This window comes from Sitophilus oryzae, unplaced genomic scaffold (genome assembly GCF_002938485.1).
Source record: "Sitophilus oryzae breed Bouriz unplaced genomic scaffold, Soryzae_2.0 scaffold_1181_pilon_pilon, whole genome shotgun sequence".
NCBI lineage: Eukaryota > Metazoa > Arthropoda > Insecta > Coleoptera > Curculionidae > Sitophilus > Sitophilus oryzae.
In genome coordinates, this window is record NW_022145817.1 from 129,426 (window position 1) to 149,056 (window position 19,631).

Consider the following 19,631-nt stretch of genomic DNA (forward strand, 5'->3'; position numbering starts at 1 on the left):
TTTTATTTTAGGGGCCACTAATAATTTTTTTCTATAAATATTAGGAAAACTTAACTCTCTACCGCTATTTGTAAATCTTGGAAGTTATCGTACCGAAACTTTTAGATATGTTTTAGCTAATTTACGTGAAATATACTTTTAGCAAGATGGGGCTTTCCCTAACAACTTTGAAAATATTAGAATTTTGTTAAATTACTATTTCTCAAATCAATGAAATGGAACCAATGCAATGGACCCATATGATGGCTTCCCTGATTCCTGGATTTGTCCGTTCTCAATTTCTGATTTTAGAGATTTTTAAAATATAAAAAAAAAACGCTTTATTGTACAAAAAGCCAAAACAGCTTCATCGACAAAGCAAAACAAAAAAAGCACAAAAACAAATATACAAATAATGCAAAAAATGTCATACAATACAAATCAATTCAAAAAAAAATGTACGTCATAAAATTACAAATAAAACATATATGGACATTGCAGAACACAGGCGTATCTAGAAAATTTTACAAAAGGACAACTGTAAATGGATAAAATCATGTTATAATAACATAAAATCAAGAGTTATAAAATATTAAATACTAGACCTTTAACCAGTGTGTGAGATGATCAAAATATTAAAATTAAAATTCTAAATTTTATTGTTCATGATTAAACATCAACAAAAAAGTCGTTTACCGCATATAGGGCTCTCTCCAGTAAGTATGATTTCAGAGCTTTGCGAAATGCGGGAAAGAATGAAAGTGACTTGATATTCGAAGGCAAATGATTGTACATTTTCTTGGCATTGTACAGTATTGAGCCCTTAACTAGTTCTGAGCTCGGGGTTGGCAGATAAATATCGTGCTCCGCATTCCTAAGTGGATAGTTGTGAGAAGGCCTTTCCGGAATAGAGAATATGTGCTTGCGGATTAAGCAAATGGATTCAAAAATGAATAAGGAAGGAAGAGTCAGTATTTTGAAATTTTTAAAGAAATTCTGGCAGTGAGTTCTACTGTTTAGTCCCAATAAGTATCGAACTGCTCTCTTTTGAAGTTTGAAAATACGATCAAGTTTTGTCGCGGAGCAAGTACCCCAGAATGGAAGGGCATAACGAAGATGCGACTCAAAAAGGGCATAATAGACCATTCTAGAGGTTGATGAGTTAAGTTCCTTAGACACTGATCTTAGCGCAAAACAGGCAGAGCTTAGTTTCTTTGATAAGGCTTCGATGTGCAAGTCCCATTTTAAAGAGTTGTCCACAACAAGTCCTAAGAATCTCACAGAGTCCACGACGTCAATAGTGGTGTTATTAAGTACAAAAGGTTGTATAGTACTTTTATATGACAAAACTTTAGTTTTGAAAGGTTGAGGCATAGGAGATTAGAATCGCACCAAGATTTAATGGTGCGTAAGTCACTGGATATAGTATCATATAGTGCCGTAACATCTGGGCCACTCCAAGTGAAACTAGTATCGTCCGCAAAGAGGCAGATTTTACCGCTAATGTCTAGATTTGCAATGTCGTTAATAAACACCAGAAATAAAATAGGGCCAAGTACTGAACCCTGAGGGACACCACATTCTATAGGCTTACAAGAAGACATAGACGTATCAATCCTCACAAGCTGCCTTCTGTTGCCAAGATACGACTTAAGCTATTCGAGCGGCACTCCCCTGAATCCATAGTATTGCAATTTGTTAATTAAGATATTATGATTTACACAGTCGAAAGCCTTAGAGAAATCACAGAAAATTGTAGCTGTAGAGTGATGGTTATTCAGGCTAGAGTATACATTATTAAAAAGGTCGAACATAGCATCATTTGTGCAACTGTTACTTAGAAATCCAAATTGATGGGTAGAAAGTACTTTATATTTAAGGAGAAAAGATAGAAGCCTTTTTTTAACCAATCTTTCAATGATCTTAGATAATGTGGGCAGGAGAGCAATTGGGCGATAGTTCGAAGCTTGATCTTTATCTCCTCCTTTATGAAGAGGAATAATTATTGCAGTTTGGAAAAACTCCTTTTTGGAATGACTCATTAATTAAAGTAGTAAGATAGATTAATGTGCATTCCGGAAGTTCAGAGAACATTTTGAGAGTAAACCCATCAGTCCCAGATGAGAATTTATTTTTAGTACTTTTAATTGTACTACGGAGCTCATCTAATGTTACGGGCGTGAAGAAGAAACTGTGTAAATTCTCATTTGCTTTAGGGAGATATGAAAGTGAATCATGGGAAGGAGTTATGGTGTTCACTAAATTTTTAGCCACATTAACAAAGTAAGTGTTTAAATCTTCAGGTGAATTAAAGACTGTGCCAGACGAAGCAGTCTTATTCCTTAAGTCATTTACAATAGCCCAAGTCTCTTTAGCAACATTACCGGATTTGGCTAGCCTCCCATTATAATAAATCTCCTTGGCAGCTTTTATAGTCTTACGATAAACCCTTCTATAAAGTTTCACGTAATTATGAAAGAAAGCGCTGTCTGTGAATTTTTAAGGCGAGATAATGAGCGCATGTTCTTTGCAGATATACGCAAGCCTGTCGTAGACCAGGGTATACCTTGCTTACTTTTGATAGGCCTAAGAGGAAACGCCTTGCACGCCAGATTAGACAAGGTATTTATAAATCTAGAAAATTCGGAATCGACGTCAGCCGAGAGGACAACCCACTCAGTTGTTGGCATAGGTGGTGAAAATTTAGAAAATTTTTATCCGAAAAAATACGGCCCAATTTGCGCGAGGTATTTTTGCATTTGGAATGTGGCAAAAACGTTGTCAATACTGCCTCATGATCAGAGAAACCTGAGTGAAGGACTCTACAGTCAACGAATTCCGGGTCAAAAGACGACACGACATAATCTATAGTACTAGAGCCAGTTTTAGTTATTCTAGTTGGTGAGTCAACATGCATGAGTATACCAAAAGAATGAAAAATGGACTGGAGAGACTCCCCTAGCTGCACACACACTGGAAAAGTCAATATTTAGATCGCCACACAAAATTAATTTACTTTTTTATAGGTAGGGATTCAAGCAAGCTTAGCAATTTTTGACTGAAAATATGCACGACAGCGTCAGGTGTTCTGTAAATACAAATAATATAAAGGTCAAAAAGCATTATGATAACCGACGGAAAATTCAAAATTTTTTCGGATATTAGAGTATCGAACTTAGTTACTGCCGTAAAGTCGTTGTTAGTAGACATTATCATAGTACCTCCATGAGATGAGTTACTTCTATTGAATCTAGTTACTGTAGTGTATTTTTTTTGACAAATACAGGCTCATCCATATTTAACCAATGTTCAGTTATGGCAACAATTTCTGGAAAATTGAGCTCTTCTAATAAAAGATATAATTCATCCGTTTTATGTCTTAAGGACTGAATATTAATTAAAAAACACTAAGCTTGCTATCGTCTAGTTTTTCAGAGGTTGCTTGATCCTCTGTTCGCGTCATTTCACCTAAAAAAAATTATTTTTATTTTTATTTGGAGAGCCATTGGAGAAATACTTGGTATGACTTTCCCTAATTCTCTGAAGCTGTTGAAGTTTTTCCGTTGAAAAGAAGGACCTGAAGGCAGAAAGATCCGCATCCACTTCAGCTGAGTCAATACCATATACGTTGTGGAAGCGATAATATATCCTACGCAGGGAATCCGCGTCACTAGGAAGTCCCTCTGAGGCCATATATAATTTTATGCTGGTGTTGGTGTACCCTTCAAAACACACACTTGAGGGTTGATCGTGGAGATAGTCGAGGAATAGCCGAATAGGTTTTAATATGGAAGGGTCCCTCAGTCTAGCTAGCAAATAACGCCCACCTGGCTCATCCGAACTACAGGCGGAGTCAACGGGTCCACATGTAGCCCGCCATCCTTCCTCGCACCTTCTTCCACAACCATTTCCACATTTTTCAGCCCAAGAGACTTACAAGCAGCAATAACCTCCTTGTCAGAAGAAATCTTAACAGATTTGACCTCCCCCGGTATATTTACGGATGTCGAGTCTGAGCAAGGTGGTAGACTTCGGATGTCAACAGTGTTTGATAAGCTGTGTTTACAGCCTGTGGACGAAGTACCTGGTGCTGGCGGCGATATCTTTAAAAGTCTTGTAAAAGAATTGGCAGTGACTATTTCAGTACCTGGCGGCCACATACCTATGTCCTTCAGCTGCTCAAGGTGGCTCTTGTTCTGCACACCAATTTTGAAGTCAGAGTGTGAACTGTCCTTATTTTTTAGCAAGGGAAAGCATCGGATAAAGTCAGTAGTTCCAAGCTTTTCCTTGGTATAGTGTGCAAGCTGGTTTGCTGTACAAGGAGGTGGGATTTTGGACACTATCAGGTAATGCCAGTCTTCTTTCTTGGACAATCCGTGAGGTGTGGGTGTAATGGTATTTGGAGAAGCAGTACCCACCAGTGTATCCTTGTTATCCGAATGGTCAGTCTGCGTCGAACAAGACTTTTTTTCTATTGGTAGGTTACTTTTAATGTTCTTTGGAGGAATGTTCTTGGATGTCTTTTCACTGGAGGCCAACTTCTCCAACATGAGTGCCATCTTATTTACACGCAAACGCAAATCACCCAACTCCTTTGATAAGTCTTCCTTTGATGAGTCATGAATTTGGACCTTAATAGACTCATCATGATTCTCCAGTAAAATAGACGACAAGTTGAAGATATCTTGCTTCATGTCCCTGATGGAATGGAATAAAGATTCTTGTCTACCATCCGACAAACTGTTATGGAAACTGTGAATGTCATCCACTTTCCTGTACAAGCTCTTCCACTTAGAGTCATGGTAACTCAAAATATCGTACATTTCACTAATGACCGGAAGGAGATCATTGTTCTTCTTTAGACAGGTTCCCAGAGCTTCGACAGTGTCTAGAGAGGCTTGCGATTTTTGAACTTGAGTTACCTTGTCATGAAGATATTTTAACGTGGGTGAGTCAAGATATTACAGAAAAATCTGATATTGTTGAACTTTTGTTGGCAAAGTATTTTGTTGTTGTTTTATCTAACCCAGTACAAGACATACAAAAATTCCGGCGACATTCCCCATTACAACGAAGTTTATATTTGTCCTTTTCCGAGACGACCTTCTGGCAGGAATCACACTTAAACTCAGCCATTTAGATAGAAGCAATGAACGATTTTAAATAAAGTCAATGACAGCGGAACGGAAAAGAGATTAGGTAAATAAACCGAAAATAGTAAACGCGCACAACAAAAAACTTAGCACGCCGTAAGGTTCAAGTTCAATAATTATAAACAAAGGTTAATGGTATCAATACCAAGTCGAGATTTAAAACAAACAAAAAAACACGTACACTAGCACGTCGTCACGTTGTCAGGTTACCAGAGTACATCAAAACAGAAAACAACGCAAATTCAAATAAAGTTCAAATCAAACAAAACAAAACAAAACAAACATTCAATACCGGTAGCGCCAGCGAACGAAAAACACGACCGTCTCGCTAGACTGCCAAACCAGTACTCAATAAAATATTTCGTGGCAACTACAACAATGTCGAACACCTGGAAAATGCTTTAATAATGCAAGCTTTTAGATATATGCAAACCCATCCCGTTATAATAAATTCCGTTATAAAGAAAGAAAGATATATTCAGAGATTCAGTGGTAACAGTACAAAAGTAAAATATATCAATGCCAAATAAAATTTTAATGTTTGTATGACTATTTTAGTAAATACCATTTTGATTTTTATGTTATTTATCACGGCCTACTAATAAAAAAATGATATATTTTAAATATTGAAGTAAATAGGGAAAATAAATAGAGTGATATATATATTTGAGAAGCTCATAGAAAGACGGATCATATGATTTATAAATATACAGGGTGTTCCATTTGCAAAAACATAACTTTAGTTTATATTTTCAAAAATATTTTTTCCGTAAAAAATAGACTACGCCACTGTATTCTACGTAAAAAGTTCTACAAAAATCAATTTTCACCTTCTCGATATCATCCACAATAACGGAGATACTGGGGCTATCCCAAATTGCAAAATTTTCGAAAAGACCCTGTAGCTCAGAAAGGAAGAGGGCTATGAACATTTTGTTTACAGCATCTTTCGTTTGGCAAAAATGTGGGACAGGTTTGTGCAAACCGCATCCTCCTATCTTTACTAATAACCGAGATACCGTATGATTTCAACCAAAATGGGACACCCTGTACAGGGTGAGTCAACGATAGAGTAAAGTCCATTATCTCATTTGTTTCGAGGTTTACAAAAAAATATTAAATATAAAAGTTATAGAGATGGTTAAGATACACATTTTAAAATTATTATACAGTATACAGGGTGCTTCAAAAAAGTGTGGCGAATATAACATATGTTTTTTTAAATGCAACACCCTCTTTTTTATTTTATTTTTAGATTCTGCGTAAAATTCCATAACTTTTTTATATATAATGTTATATACGTAAAATTAATACTTTTTGTTATATTTAAATTTATTTAAACAAATATTAGATTGCAATGTGATGAAAAATTGTCTCAATGATGGCATTGATTCTGAAGTTAGACAACTAAAATTTGGTAGGAGAATTTTATAGAGATATAGAAAAAGACCTATGTAAAGATATTTTAGTTAGATGTTACAGGGTGTTCAAAATATATTTATGAATTTCAACTACTTAAAATTAAGAAATTTCATTTTTTTTAAATGGTACACCCTATATATATTATCATTTTTTCTGATAGATTTTACAAAACACTTCAACTTTTATTAAGTATGTCATATACCAATTTTTATTAGTTTGCGATTTATTCCAATTTTTTCTATTTTTACCGATATGTTTAATACAATTGAGCTATAACATCATAGTTGCCACGACAAAAAGTAAAAATTATAAAAATTTCATGTCTGTTAAGCAAGTTAAGAACAAAATTTGAATTTTAGTTTAATTTGTTGTAATAAGTATAAATGGTAGAGATAATAGTTACAGATTTTCTTGAAATGAATTAGTCAATGTGACTGATATACACGGACAAGCCTAGAAAACCACATTTTTTGATTCAGTACTATATATTATATAGTACTTTGCTAACTATTATAACAATAGATGTATATTATCTAGAAAACATCTTCAGTGAGTAATGGGACGGTTTCGCGGCAGTAGTAATATTGGCTATACCAAATGAAATATAAACCAGAATTACTACGAGAAAAAACTTAACTCTATGTCGAAGACAATTTCTATATTAGTAGTCTTCAGCAATTAGGTAATCTAGTATTACCCTAATATGTGGCTATTCGCCCCGACGAAAAATCCCAAGTGTCATAATATAGAAATACACCAAGAAATTCACTACTTCGATTTAGTTTATTTGAGTAAAGTTAATTAACTTTAACTAATACCAGCAATTGTAACTAACTAGCTACTAGCTAACTTAGCTAATGAAGTTACTTGTTAAAGGTAAGTAATAAATAGTTTTATTTTGTCATGGTAACTATGATTTTATAGGGTAATTGTATTAAAAATATGGGTTAAAATAGAAAATATGGAAATAAATCGCAAACTATTAAAAAAAGGTATATGACATACTTAATAAAAGATGAAGAGTTTTGTAAAATATATTAGAAAAAATGATAATATATAGGGTGTCCCATTTAAAAAATTTGAGATTTTTTAATTTTAAGTAGTTGAAATTCATAAATATATTTTGAACACCCTGTATCATTTAACTAAAATATCTTTACATATATCTTTTTTTTTCATCTCTATAAAACTCTCCTACCAAATTTTGGTACTCCAACTTCAGAAACAATGGCACCACTGACAATTTTTTACCACACTGCAATTTAACATTTGTTTAAATAAATTGAAATATTGCAAAAACTGTTAATTTTAGGTATATAACATTATATATAAAAAAGTTATGGAATTTTACGCAGAATCTAAAAATAAAATAAAAATTAGGGTGTTGTATTTAAAAAAACATATGTTATAGCCGCCACATTTTTTTGAAGCACCTTGTATACTCTATAATACTTTTAAAATGTGTATCTTAACCATCCCTATAACTTTTGTATTAAACATTTTTTTGTAAACCTTGAAACAAATGAGATAATGGACTTTACTCTATCGTTGACTCACCCTGTACAGCAACACAGCTCGTGTTAAGAGCGGTAACAAACTGTCTGAGGTAATTTTTACAACTAAAGGCCGTCGACAGGGATGTCCTCTGTCGCCTCTTTTATTTAATCTGTATTTGGAAGTGGTTCTTAGGGACTGGAAGAAGAGGTGTGGGGGAATGGGCGTCCCTGTAGGGAGATGACTGTTTGGTTACATTGAATTTTGCCGATGATCAGGTTGTCATAGCTCAAGACGCTTACGACCTTGAATTCATGATGTGCAGGTTAAATTCGGCATACACGGAATGGGGCCTTACTATGAACATTGATAAAACGGAATACCTAGTGACCAATTCAGATGATAAATTTGACATTTTTATTACTGACAATGCAAAGCTCAGACAGGTTGAATCGTTTAAATATTTGGGGACACGTATAACCAGAAAGGGACTGGACAAAACAGAAGTATCTGCGAGAATAAAACAAGGGCGGAAGATTATAGGAGCACTGAATGGCATCTGGTGGGACAAAAACATAAGACCAAACACAAAAGTACATATTGGAAGAGCCCTAGTGCAGTCGGTAGTAACTTATGGGTGTGAAGTTTGGACCTTAAAAGCTGAACAAAAGCGAGCTTTGAATGCACTCGAAATGGACTATTTGAGACGCAGTGCAAGAGTATCTAAACTGGACAGAGTTAGGAACGTGGAAATCAGAGCCAAAATGGATGCCACACAGACAATAGTGGATAGAGTCGAACAGAGGGGCCTTATGTGGTTTGGACACTTGCTACGCATGGAACACCAAAGATGGCCCTACCGTATCTACAGCTGGTCATCTGGAAAAAGGAAAAGAGGACGGCCTAGAAGATCCTGGAATGAGGCCATCAGAAGGTCAATGGAGGACCGTAATATATAGTCGTTCGTCATATATATATTTACATAAAAACTTCGTTATTTCAAATCCAACACTATGTATTTTTTAAAATAAGTCGAAGCATATTTAAATGCTCTTTCAAACTATATTAGAGTTTCCTATACCTATCTGTCCCAGATTTTGAATAAAAAGCGATTTTTCAATAAAATTGTTATCAAGATGGCTGGTGCCGCCATGGCAATTTTCTAGTGACACTTTGTAGCTATTTTCAAAATCGACATTAGATTATGGACTTTATTTAAATTTATAACAGGTTATTTTTATTTAATTTACTTACAATAAAGTTAATAGGTAAGTATTTATTATTTTATCAAGAAAAATGAAGCAGTATCTGCTGGCGGAAGAAATGAATATGTTACTAGTGATTTTATTTTGTGAGGACAATTGCTTGTTGGCCTGAAGGGTTTATGTTCAAAGATATCCAAATAGGAATTTTCTTGACAAACGTTCCTTTCAAAATTGAAACTACTTTTCCTATTTTGCAGAGCTGATAGTGTGGTATATGAAAAATATATTAGGCAGAAACCTGTCGTTGGAAGTGAAGAAAATTAATTTGTCTCAATTGGTTCATTTATAGAAAATCCAATATACGGACCATAATCCCAAGAAACAATTTTCAAAAAAATATCCAATATATCTACAAGTGATCGTAATCTAAATGAAAGAACTACTTCTACTTTCTTGATAAAATAATAAATACTTACTTACTAAACTATTGTAGGTAAATTAAATAAAAGTAAACTAAGTTGGAGAACGTTTACTAAAAGTAAACTGTTATAAATTTAAGTAAAGTCCATAAACTAATGTCGATTTTGAAAATAGCTACTAACTGTCACTAGCAAATTGCCATGGCGACACCAGCCATCTTAATTGCCATTTTATTAAAAAATCGCTTTGTATTCAAAATCTGAGCCAAATAGGTATAGGAAACCATAATATAGTTTGAAAGAGCACTTAAATCTGCATCGATAACGAAGTTTTTATGTAAAATAAATATTTAAAATAGACCACCAGTTTTTGATACCCACAGGGGTATACAGATACATTTAATGGAGCAATACAATTTTTTGGTAAAATTTATTTCTCTGGCTTCAAAGTCAGCACAAGAATTAACTCTGAATAGTAATGTACAGGGTGTTGACAAACTTTTTTATTATAGCATGCATATTTAAATATCTCAAAAACCAAAACATTTAAACATATTAAACCCTTATAATAAATGCCTTATTTTATGCACAAAAATCCGAAAATGGAATAAATTACGGGGTGTGTTCCATAAGAAAAAATATAACTTTGGTATGGATCTTAGTTCTGACACGCCTTGTACATTTAAATAAAAATAATTTTAAATTATGCCACATTGCCTCTCTACATATACCCATAATTTTGTTTCTACATCTTTCCGTTTTCGTATAATCAACCGAGGCGAATGAGGTGCGCCACCCTGTATAAACAAACATATCGTGGGCATACTGCCAAAAGGGACCAAGTCAGTTATTATCATTTCTGGATAATTGATCTTGAAAATTTGTAATTTCTTTAAGTATTATTTTAAAAAGTTTATTAGAGATTAGATATTTAATAGAGATTTTAGATTTTTAAGATGCAGTCAGTCGTTCATAATTAAGTATCCCAATTGCATTTTATATGTTGGTTTTCAAAATAAAATTGACTTGGTCATTTTTGCATGTACAATTTTGTTCATATTACAGACATGGCCAAACAAAAATACACTTTTATTTAATAAATGAACACAAAAAAACAGTTTATTTCTATTTTTTACAATAAAATAGTTATAAATGCAAACAATAACGAAAGGGGTTTTCTATTTACAGCTAAAACTAATCCGAATCCGATTCGGACCAAACTAATGGCTCTGGTGCTACATCCTTCTTTGTATTTTCTGCTGGGATAGACTGATACCAGGCATGAAATTCGGAAGGTATTGCTCCCGTCTTACATAGTTTTAAAAGGTCCTGTTTTTTCACATTTGAAATTGGAATCTGTTTAGTATACAATCGTGGTATTCCATTTGGCATGACAAGACTGTTTACATTGCGACTACAACGTCCAGCTACGTTAAGCATACGAAACTCTGGATCACTATAATTGTACTTAAACATTATAAACTGAGGTTTAGCTCTTTCATATCGCATACATTTAATTTTAAGCCAGTTAACACGTTCTCCACTTTCGTCCATGGTTCTGTTTTTGTCCATGGTCATTATACTTTAACTCTTGGGTATTGTAAGGGTCACTTTTTTTCATTTCGGCCGCGATTCGAACGCGCCAGTCGAAAAACGTTCAACCAATCATGCATAGTATAAACAAGAACGTTGTTTTTGTCATTCTCTATTGCACTATGCATAGAGTCGACTTCCATGTAGGAATGGCCAGAAAAAATTGTGCTCTACAATATTTAAAGTGCTGTTTTGTACTATGAATAAAAATAAAGCGGCAATAAACTGATTCCTGTTCTGTCCGCTACAGGTATCAGAGAACAAACTTATTTCAGTGACATTATCTGGCAAATTTTGTATCCAACGGTACAGACATGTGCCTATTTCCGAACTACCTCTCTGACCATTAATCTCAGTCCACGTGTAGCAATGGGCTTTCTGTGAAGCTGCCTCGTAAATTGTAAGATTATACGCATATAGCTTTCTGCTATAGTACATTAGTGAAACATCTGAGGATGGTATTTGCAGAACGCTCTGCAAATCAAAGGTGACACTTACGAAACAATCATCAGTCATTGCACGCTCCTTATCTAATTTTTTTGCATTATTTGCTTCGTTTCTTCTCCGAATATGACATTGGTAGTTTTCTTCTATGTCAGCTGATTTTTCTTTCAAGTAGTTCGCACATGTCAAGCACTGGTCTTTTTTCGGCTTGAAAAAAGACAAGTTAAAGTTGTTGCAAAATATGCGGCGGTAGGTTATTTGGGATGCATATTCCTTATTTTTGTTTTTACAATTCTCAGCATATAAGTCGTACATTTTTGAAATAGACAAGTTTGCATCTAAATACTCTCGTTTAGTCGATGCTCTACAATAATGAGAGGCCATAGTCGGAAAACTTCTTATGTGAGCATTGATTTCAGCAATGATTTGTGGTTTTGTTTTATTAGCAGGCTCTTTTTTACCACGTTTATCGTTTGCAGCAAATATTCCTGTTTCATTCACCCCAGAAAATGCCTTGTCTACCGGGCCATGGCCAATGCACAAAGTTTGCAGAAAAAACATTTTGCAAACTCTAACTTTGATACCCGCTTTTAAAAAATAATAATACCGGCTACTAGTTTTTTGTACACCTTTCCCAGATCGAATTCTTCTACAAGCAGGTTCTTTGCTTGAAACACAAGAGAGAATAAAGTCTTTTTGGCGATTGTAATCTAGTTTCCAAAATTCGGAACATAACAGGTCTCTAAGTGGGTCATCAAAATGAAGTGAGCATTTAAACTTGCAAGAATTGCAATTCGTGACTTTAGGTTTCTTTGCTGCTCTAATTATTCCTTTGGATTCGTATGGCAAACGCGATTTTCTCTCTTTTTATTAATATTTTTTCCAATGTGGAGGATCAGCTTTTTTCCAACGGCACATTCGTTTTGATAAGGGAGTATCACTATCAGAACTTGATTCTATGTTTGATTGGCCCCCATTATCACTCGGGATATAATTATCGCTACTGCCTGCCGAAAAGTCCGAACCATCGTTTTAATATTGTGTAAGAACATTTTCCTGCCTTAAATGTTCATCAATAAGGGCATTACTTATCGTACTTAGGCAATCTTGCGTTGCACTAGAGCATAATGAACCTAATTAAAAAATGTTAAGTAAGTAAGGAAAAAGACAATCAAACTAAAAGTATTTACCTTCGTCAATGTTGCTTGCCGCAGATAAAGTGGAGACCCTTTGGACGAACGATTTTGAACAACACGGTTCTAAAAACAATACGTGTTATTAGTAGCTGGCCCTATTTCATCCTACTAAAAAACTTTTAAAATGCACCGCCGGTCTACAATCCCAAAATATTTTTTCGAGTTCAACATAACCTCAAAATAGGTTAAATCGATAAAAAAAATCAATAACAACTATAAAATTCTTACCTTCATTATATATATTTGAAGCAACCGTTTCTGAACTATCCAAACACATTTGCACTAAAACTTTTCCTCTGGAAGCCATATTACAAGCACAATAATTTCCTCAGATTTTCTTATGCACGTGAACACACTGCCTGGACATTAAAAAGTGACCAAGTCGTAATAGTATAGGTATCAAGCTTGTTGGAGAAGTGAAAAAATGACCAAGTCAACATACTCATTTGTGCCTGTACTCAACCTAAATACTTTGACTTGGTCATAATAGTGTTATTCGTGTGGAGCCCTCTATGTGTTATATTTTGACTTGGCCACTTTTTCCAGATATTCCGCTGTAACTTCTGACTGACTTGGACATGTTACCTTAAAATCAAGAAAAAACTGACTTGGTCACTTTTGGCAGTATGCCCACGATATACTTGTACATTATGTCATTACGGTGAATGCTGTCACTTTTGCTTTAGTTTTGTTCTAAATATTCTTGAGCTATGTTTTTAACCCAGAGATAACATATATTTACGATGGGTGAGTATATGAAATGGGTTAGTATATTATGTAAATTTAGGAGGGGGGGCAAATAGACGCAACTAAAATTTTGTCGCCTACCCAGTCACACGAGTCACGAGCCGCCACTGGTTCAATCCGGAGTTATTAACATTTAAATAACAACAGATATAACCTTTTTTTCCCCACAACTTTATTTTAGCAGATAGGCGAAAATGGTTCTAACAAAAAAGATGCAAAATTTACTGAAGATTGTGCAGCTACTATTTATAGTACATCTTATCTAGGCAAAACTTCGTAAAAATTCCATTTTTATATTCTCCACAGCAGTTGCGCCCTGCTCCAAGGAGAACGACAGTTTGTATTGAAATTAAATTTTGTGAGCATATTATGTAGGCTAATTCAGAGCACATTTTAAAAATATAGATAGTTCTACAGGGTGTCCCCAAAAAAAGTTATATATCAAAATTGTGTTTTTTGTACTGGAAACCCCTATAGTATATTAATTGATTTTCGGATTCTGGGAGAAAAATAAAGGTGAGTTTTATAAGAGAAGTATATGACTAAAAGGCAAGGTTTTTGACATATTTAACATTTTCTAGAAATAAAGAACAATTTTTAAATTACAATAAAAGCTACCTAAATTGGAATTTACCCGGTATAGCGTAACAGTAGTTAAATTAACTATTGTAGGTACTTTAAACCAAATTAAAACTTGATCCAAAAAGTTATACAGGGTGAGACAAAATGAATGTTGAACATCGGTCATACTTAAAAGCATGTTACTCTTTTATTTTAAACTGAACGCCCTACGAAATTAAGTCCCATAGCAAGTATTATAAAAGGGTCAAGTTATATCAAAATCGATTAAATAGTTTTTCAAATATCTTAATTTTTTTTCTTTTTTAAGTAACTTTAACACCCTGTATCTCGAAAAGGAAGCTTTAAATCGTACAAGTTGATATGAACTTTTTGTTTTATTTTTGCAAGTTCTATCGTCTGTTAGATTTTCCCGATTAAAATCTGAGACAGGGGTACAAAAAATTGGTGATTTATTTTAAATATTTATTTTACATAAAAACCTTGTTATTTTAAATACAACATCCTGTATTTTTTTAAATAAATCGAAGCAGATTAAAAAAAAAAGTTTCTAGTGACAGTAGCTATTTTCAAAATCGAAATTAGTTAATGGACTTTATTTAAATTTATAGCAAGTACTTTACTTACTAGTTGATTAAAAAAATTATCCCATTAATATTGCAAATTATATTTTATCCTCTCAAAGTATACAGGGTGTCTCAGATTTTAATAGGGAAAATTTACTAGATGATAGAACTTGCAAAAATAAATCAAAAAGTGCATATCAACTTGTAAGATTTAAAGCTTCCTTTTCGAGATACAGGGTACCATTAGAATCCAATTATAATATTAATTACCAATTAGAATTTTTTTTTCCGCAAGTAAGCAAGATAGACAAAAAAGTCAAGAGACAAAAAAATAATATTTTTAATTACTAAATCCAAAAATAATATTAAACTTCTAAAAAAGCAATGGCGTGCCTATTTTTTCCTTTAAAATAATTTAACAGTGATGCCCCACCGCCGCCGCTGGCCATTAAACTTAAATCTAATTAGATCAAATTAAGTCCCATAGCAAGTATTATAAAAGGGTCAAGTTATATCAAAATCGATTAAATAGTTTTTCAAATATCTAATTTTTTTTTCTTTTTTAAGTAACTTTAACACCCTGTATCTCGAAAAGGAAGCTTTAAAGCTGACAGCATATAAAACCATCATAGCACCACATCTCTATTTTTGTTCGACACTTTTGTTTTTAATGAATAACTCTGAAATTGATGTATTGCAAAAAAAGCAAAACAAAGCCCTTCGAACAATCATAGGATGAAATAAATTTACAAGTAGACTGGATATGTTAAAAAGTACAAATTTGTTAAGTGTAAGACAAACGGTAACACATAATACAATGGTGTTTATATACAAAATGTTGAATGATCTATTACCCAAACATCTTCTTAATAATTGTACTTTTGTTAGGGACATCCATAATCATAATACAAGGTCTAGAATTTTTATTTAAATATGTCAAACACCAATTATAGTCAAAATAGTTTATATTATAAAGGTATAAAGCAGTATGAGCTGCCAGAACATATAAAAACATGTGGAACATTGTCTCAATTTAAAAAGAAAATGTATTGAATATGTTAAACAAACAATTGTGCTGTGATAGGTATGGACTTTAATTATTTTAATATGGCTTATTGAAATTATTTTAATAAAAAAAAAAATATTTGTTATTAATTTGTATTATTTTATGCTAGCCAGATGCTATAAATAAAGAGTTATATACAATACAGTATTAAATATTCTCGATGGCGGAGGGGGTGGTGGAGGTGAACTGTGGCCGATGGACAGACCTGATGGAATGCCCGCTATCCAGTCCTTGGAGGTGATGTGTGGAAAAGATCATATGGACGTCCATCTGTCGTTTTCACAGCCCTTCGAAGGAATAGTGTCTAGTAAAGGTCAACATGGCGATCCTAGGTAAGCATTTTGATTATTATTATTATTACCTTTGAATAAATATATTAAGCAAGGAGCATATCAACAAACTTAGGTTTGGGAAAAACTTGAATTTTTGATATAAGTTACTTAAAAAGATCTCTAAAAATGAGTTGAGAAAGATTTTTTTTAAATTCACCCCCGGGAAGGGGTGAAATAAATAAATAAAATTATTTTTTCAAAATTTCGGAAAAACGGCAAGGATTAGAAAAAAAGTTCAGATAAGAGTTGTAGAGCGTTCAATTTTACATAGAAATGAGAGCTGCAATAAGTCTGTTTTAAAAAGACGTAAGCCTTAAGTCATTTCTAAAATCAAAATTATTTAAATTTTAAGTCAAATTCAACATAAAGTTCAAATTATTTAAGTTTTAAGTTTTTGACTTAAATAATTTTATTTCGAGCCATTTTTGTAAAGACTTGAGTCAATATAACGGTATTTAAGTCGTTTTTATGACTTAAGTCCATATTTTTGACTTAAATCATGATGATCTGCAAGTTAAATCAGTAAAATGACTTAAATCAATATAAATTTCAAGTCAAGACAACAACATACAATATAAGTACCTTTTTTTAAATGTTAATATTAATTTTCTTGTATTACCTACCATTTAGGGCATTTTATATTTTTTTCTTACTAAGTATCATATTTGTAAAATCGCTTATTTCTGGGGCTTACTCAACCGGGTCTCACAATGCAAATTCGCCTCAAATATCCATTTAGTTGGTCATTGGCAAGCACTCTCTCATTGTACATGAAAATAACAAAACAAACATTTACTGATCTGGATAAAATTAATAATTAAATAGTGAGACTCACCCGGGGGTACTCCGCCCCCTAGCCACTGATATATTCTATTCAATATATCCCATTCCATATTTTCCATCTAATTCAAATATCATTCGGTTATATATTGGTTAATAATCTTCAACAACTAGCTAGTGTCACCTGAAATAGTATAGGGGCTTTCCCCGGACGCAACTCTGTCGCTAAACAGATTCGCATCCCAATCGAATAAGCTAATTGGGGTACCTCACTAGTCTCTCTACCCCAACGCCGCATCGTGTCAATCGAGAAGACAAGGGAGACCTCAAACTTTCAAGACCAACCTCGAAGGAAAGACGTCACCAGAGGTTTTCTTCCGGTCAAACGACCCGTTGCCTTACAGTACTTGCAACGTTTATAGTCAAAAGACTCTCAACCCCCAAATATCAGCTCTATGACAAACCACAACACAACAGCCGGCTGGCCAGTCTACTCACAAAACACATACACAAGAAGAAGTGCGAGCGCCTTGCTAAATATTGGAAAGTGAAATTGACGTTTAAATTTGACACTGTTGACAAGTCTACTGCTACTAGCGCCCCCAATTTTGCTTGTAGGAACTACGGACTAAATTGTCACGCATGGCGGGAAGTTTAAAAAGATAAAAAATTTATTTCTTCATTTATTTTTAATTATGACATACACAAAACCACAAAAATACACCATTTTTAAATATGTTTAATATCAATATCAAATATACAACAGAATTAATTTCACCACAATAATAAAATTAAAAAATAATGTTACAAGCTAGATCAAGAGAAAAGTGCCTTCTCCATTCAGTGAAGATCGGCAACAACCATGGCAAATTCCTCTCTATTTTTCGCTTCTTCTCAGCAAAGTATGTGGGAGTCTGAGCCTGTCCAATCTCTTTGATGTTCTTCAGCCAGGAGCGATTGCCGTCGTCCATACCGCGCTTTCCCTCAATTTTACCCTCGATGTTGAGCTGAAGAATTCATACTTGCTATGTCTCATGATAACTATTTAAAATAGGCTGCTTTCCTCTTTTTTTTATTATGTCGAGGAGTTCTCGGTTCCTTGTTCATTTGGTTTTAGAACTCGTTCATTCAGAGACACACGGTCAGTCCATGGCATTCTCAGCATTCTTGCGATATACCCACATCTCAAATGCTTCCAACTTATTCATTGCGCTTACTTTGAGTGTCCACGACTCAACCCGTAGAGAAGTGTGGAAAGTACGTAGCACTTGACGAGATTGTCTTTTATATGGATGTTGAGACGTTTATCGCAAAGTAGGTTCCGCAATTTTAGGAAGTTTGATCTAGCCATCTCAATTCGAGCTCTGATCTCAATGTCTGGGTTTAGGTCTTCACTAATCCAACTGCCCAAATATCTAAACTTTGATACTCTTGCTATTGGTGTCCCACCTACGACTACCTCATTGCCTGTCTTGCATCTCTATTTATCACCATGACTTTGCTTTTGTTTTGTATTTATTCTGAGACCCATTGAGTCGCCCACCGAGGACAGTCTATCAAGAAGTCTTTGCAGGCCCTCAGTGGTGTCTGCAATAACGACGGTATCATCAGCATATCTCATGTTGTTAATCAGCCTGCCATTCACTTTTATGCCGTCTTCTGATCCCCCAAGCGCATTTCGAAATATTAGTTCGGAGTACATATTGAAGAGCATAGGGCTCAATACGCATCCTTGCCCTAACTCCACGCTTGATAGGTATTGCTGTTGTTTCAGTGTCCTGTAGTTTTACTGTCGCTACTTGTTGTTCGAGGAGTTTTATTAAAACCTATATTTGCCTAAATAATTTGTGTATAAAATTTGCAAAAGCAAAATGCAGCGTGTAAACAAAAGAAATAAAATGGCGACAAGTCAACGTCAACGACCCGATAAGGAAAAGTGGTGTTCGAATAACAAATTATGGGTCACAAAAATTGTTTTGTCTCCTTTCAACGCACACTTTTGGATAATTTTCAGGTCTTGAAGTATCAAGCCTCTTCTTTCAAGGATGCTCAGCAATTCCTGTGGTTGACGCAGTCTAGAATACGCTGCATGTAGTCTATGAAGCATAGGTGTACCTCCTTTCGTTGATCTCTGCACCGCTGCAAAAGCACCGATAGCGCAAACAGGGGCTCTCTCGTCCCCAAGTCCCTCGCGAAACTTCCCATTTGCTGTTCACTTATGTCTAGCTCACATTTTCTTCGGATTCGATTATGCAGAACCTTTAAAAACAGCTTTAGGACTTGAGTCATCAGTACTTATTAAACGAAACTCATCACATCTTTTTTGCACCAGTTTTTTTAGGAATAGGTATAAATGTCGACCTTAGCCCAGTCCTGCGGTACATATTTCCGGTATTGTATACAGAATTGAAGACAGTTTATCAATAACTTTAAATTGTCTCCTGTTATTAGTTTTATCAATTCTGGGTAGATGTTGTCCAGTCCTACAATATAAGCTAATATATGATAAAAATGTTTTCTTAATGAAAAAACTTATTAATGTTATATTTAAAAAATAAACTTAAGATACTATAAATTTACTTTAAGGACAACAAAGCTCTCTCGATTTCTGAGATCATTATATCTGGACTATTTTCAGTTTCTATTTGGGAGTGAA

The 19,631-nt window shown here is 34.1% G+C and overlaps 1 protein-coding gene across 1 annotated transcript; it reads left to right on the forward strand.

Annotated features, from left to right (window-relative positions):
- The first annotated feature begins 8,365 nt into the window (after window positions 1-8,365).
- On the forward strand, window positions 8,366-9,007 carry LOC115891404. Its single transcript, XM_030911848.1, has one exon. It carries the CDS (start codon window positions 8,366-8,368, stop codon window positions 9,005-9,007), a length of 642 nt encoding a protein of 213 aa, XP_030767708.1.
- Window positions 9,008-19,631: the final 10,624 nt, after the last annotated feature.

Excerpts from the sequence above, each read along its gene's own strand:
- LOC115891404 (XM_030911848.1), top strand. The coding sequence starts at position 8,366 with ATGTGCAGGTTAAATTCGGCATACACGGAATGGGGCCTTACTATGAAC.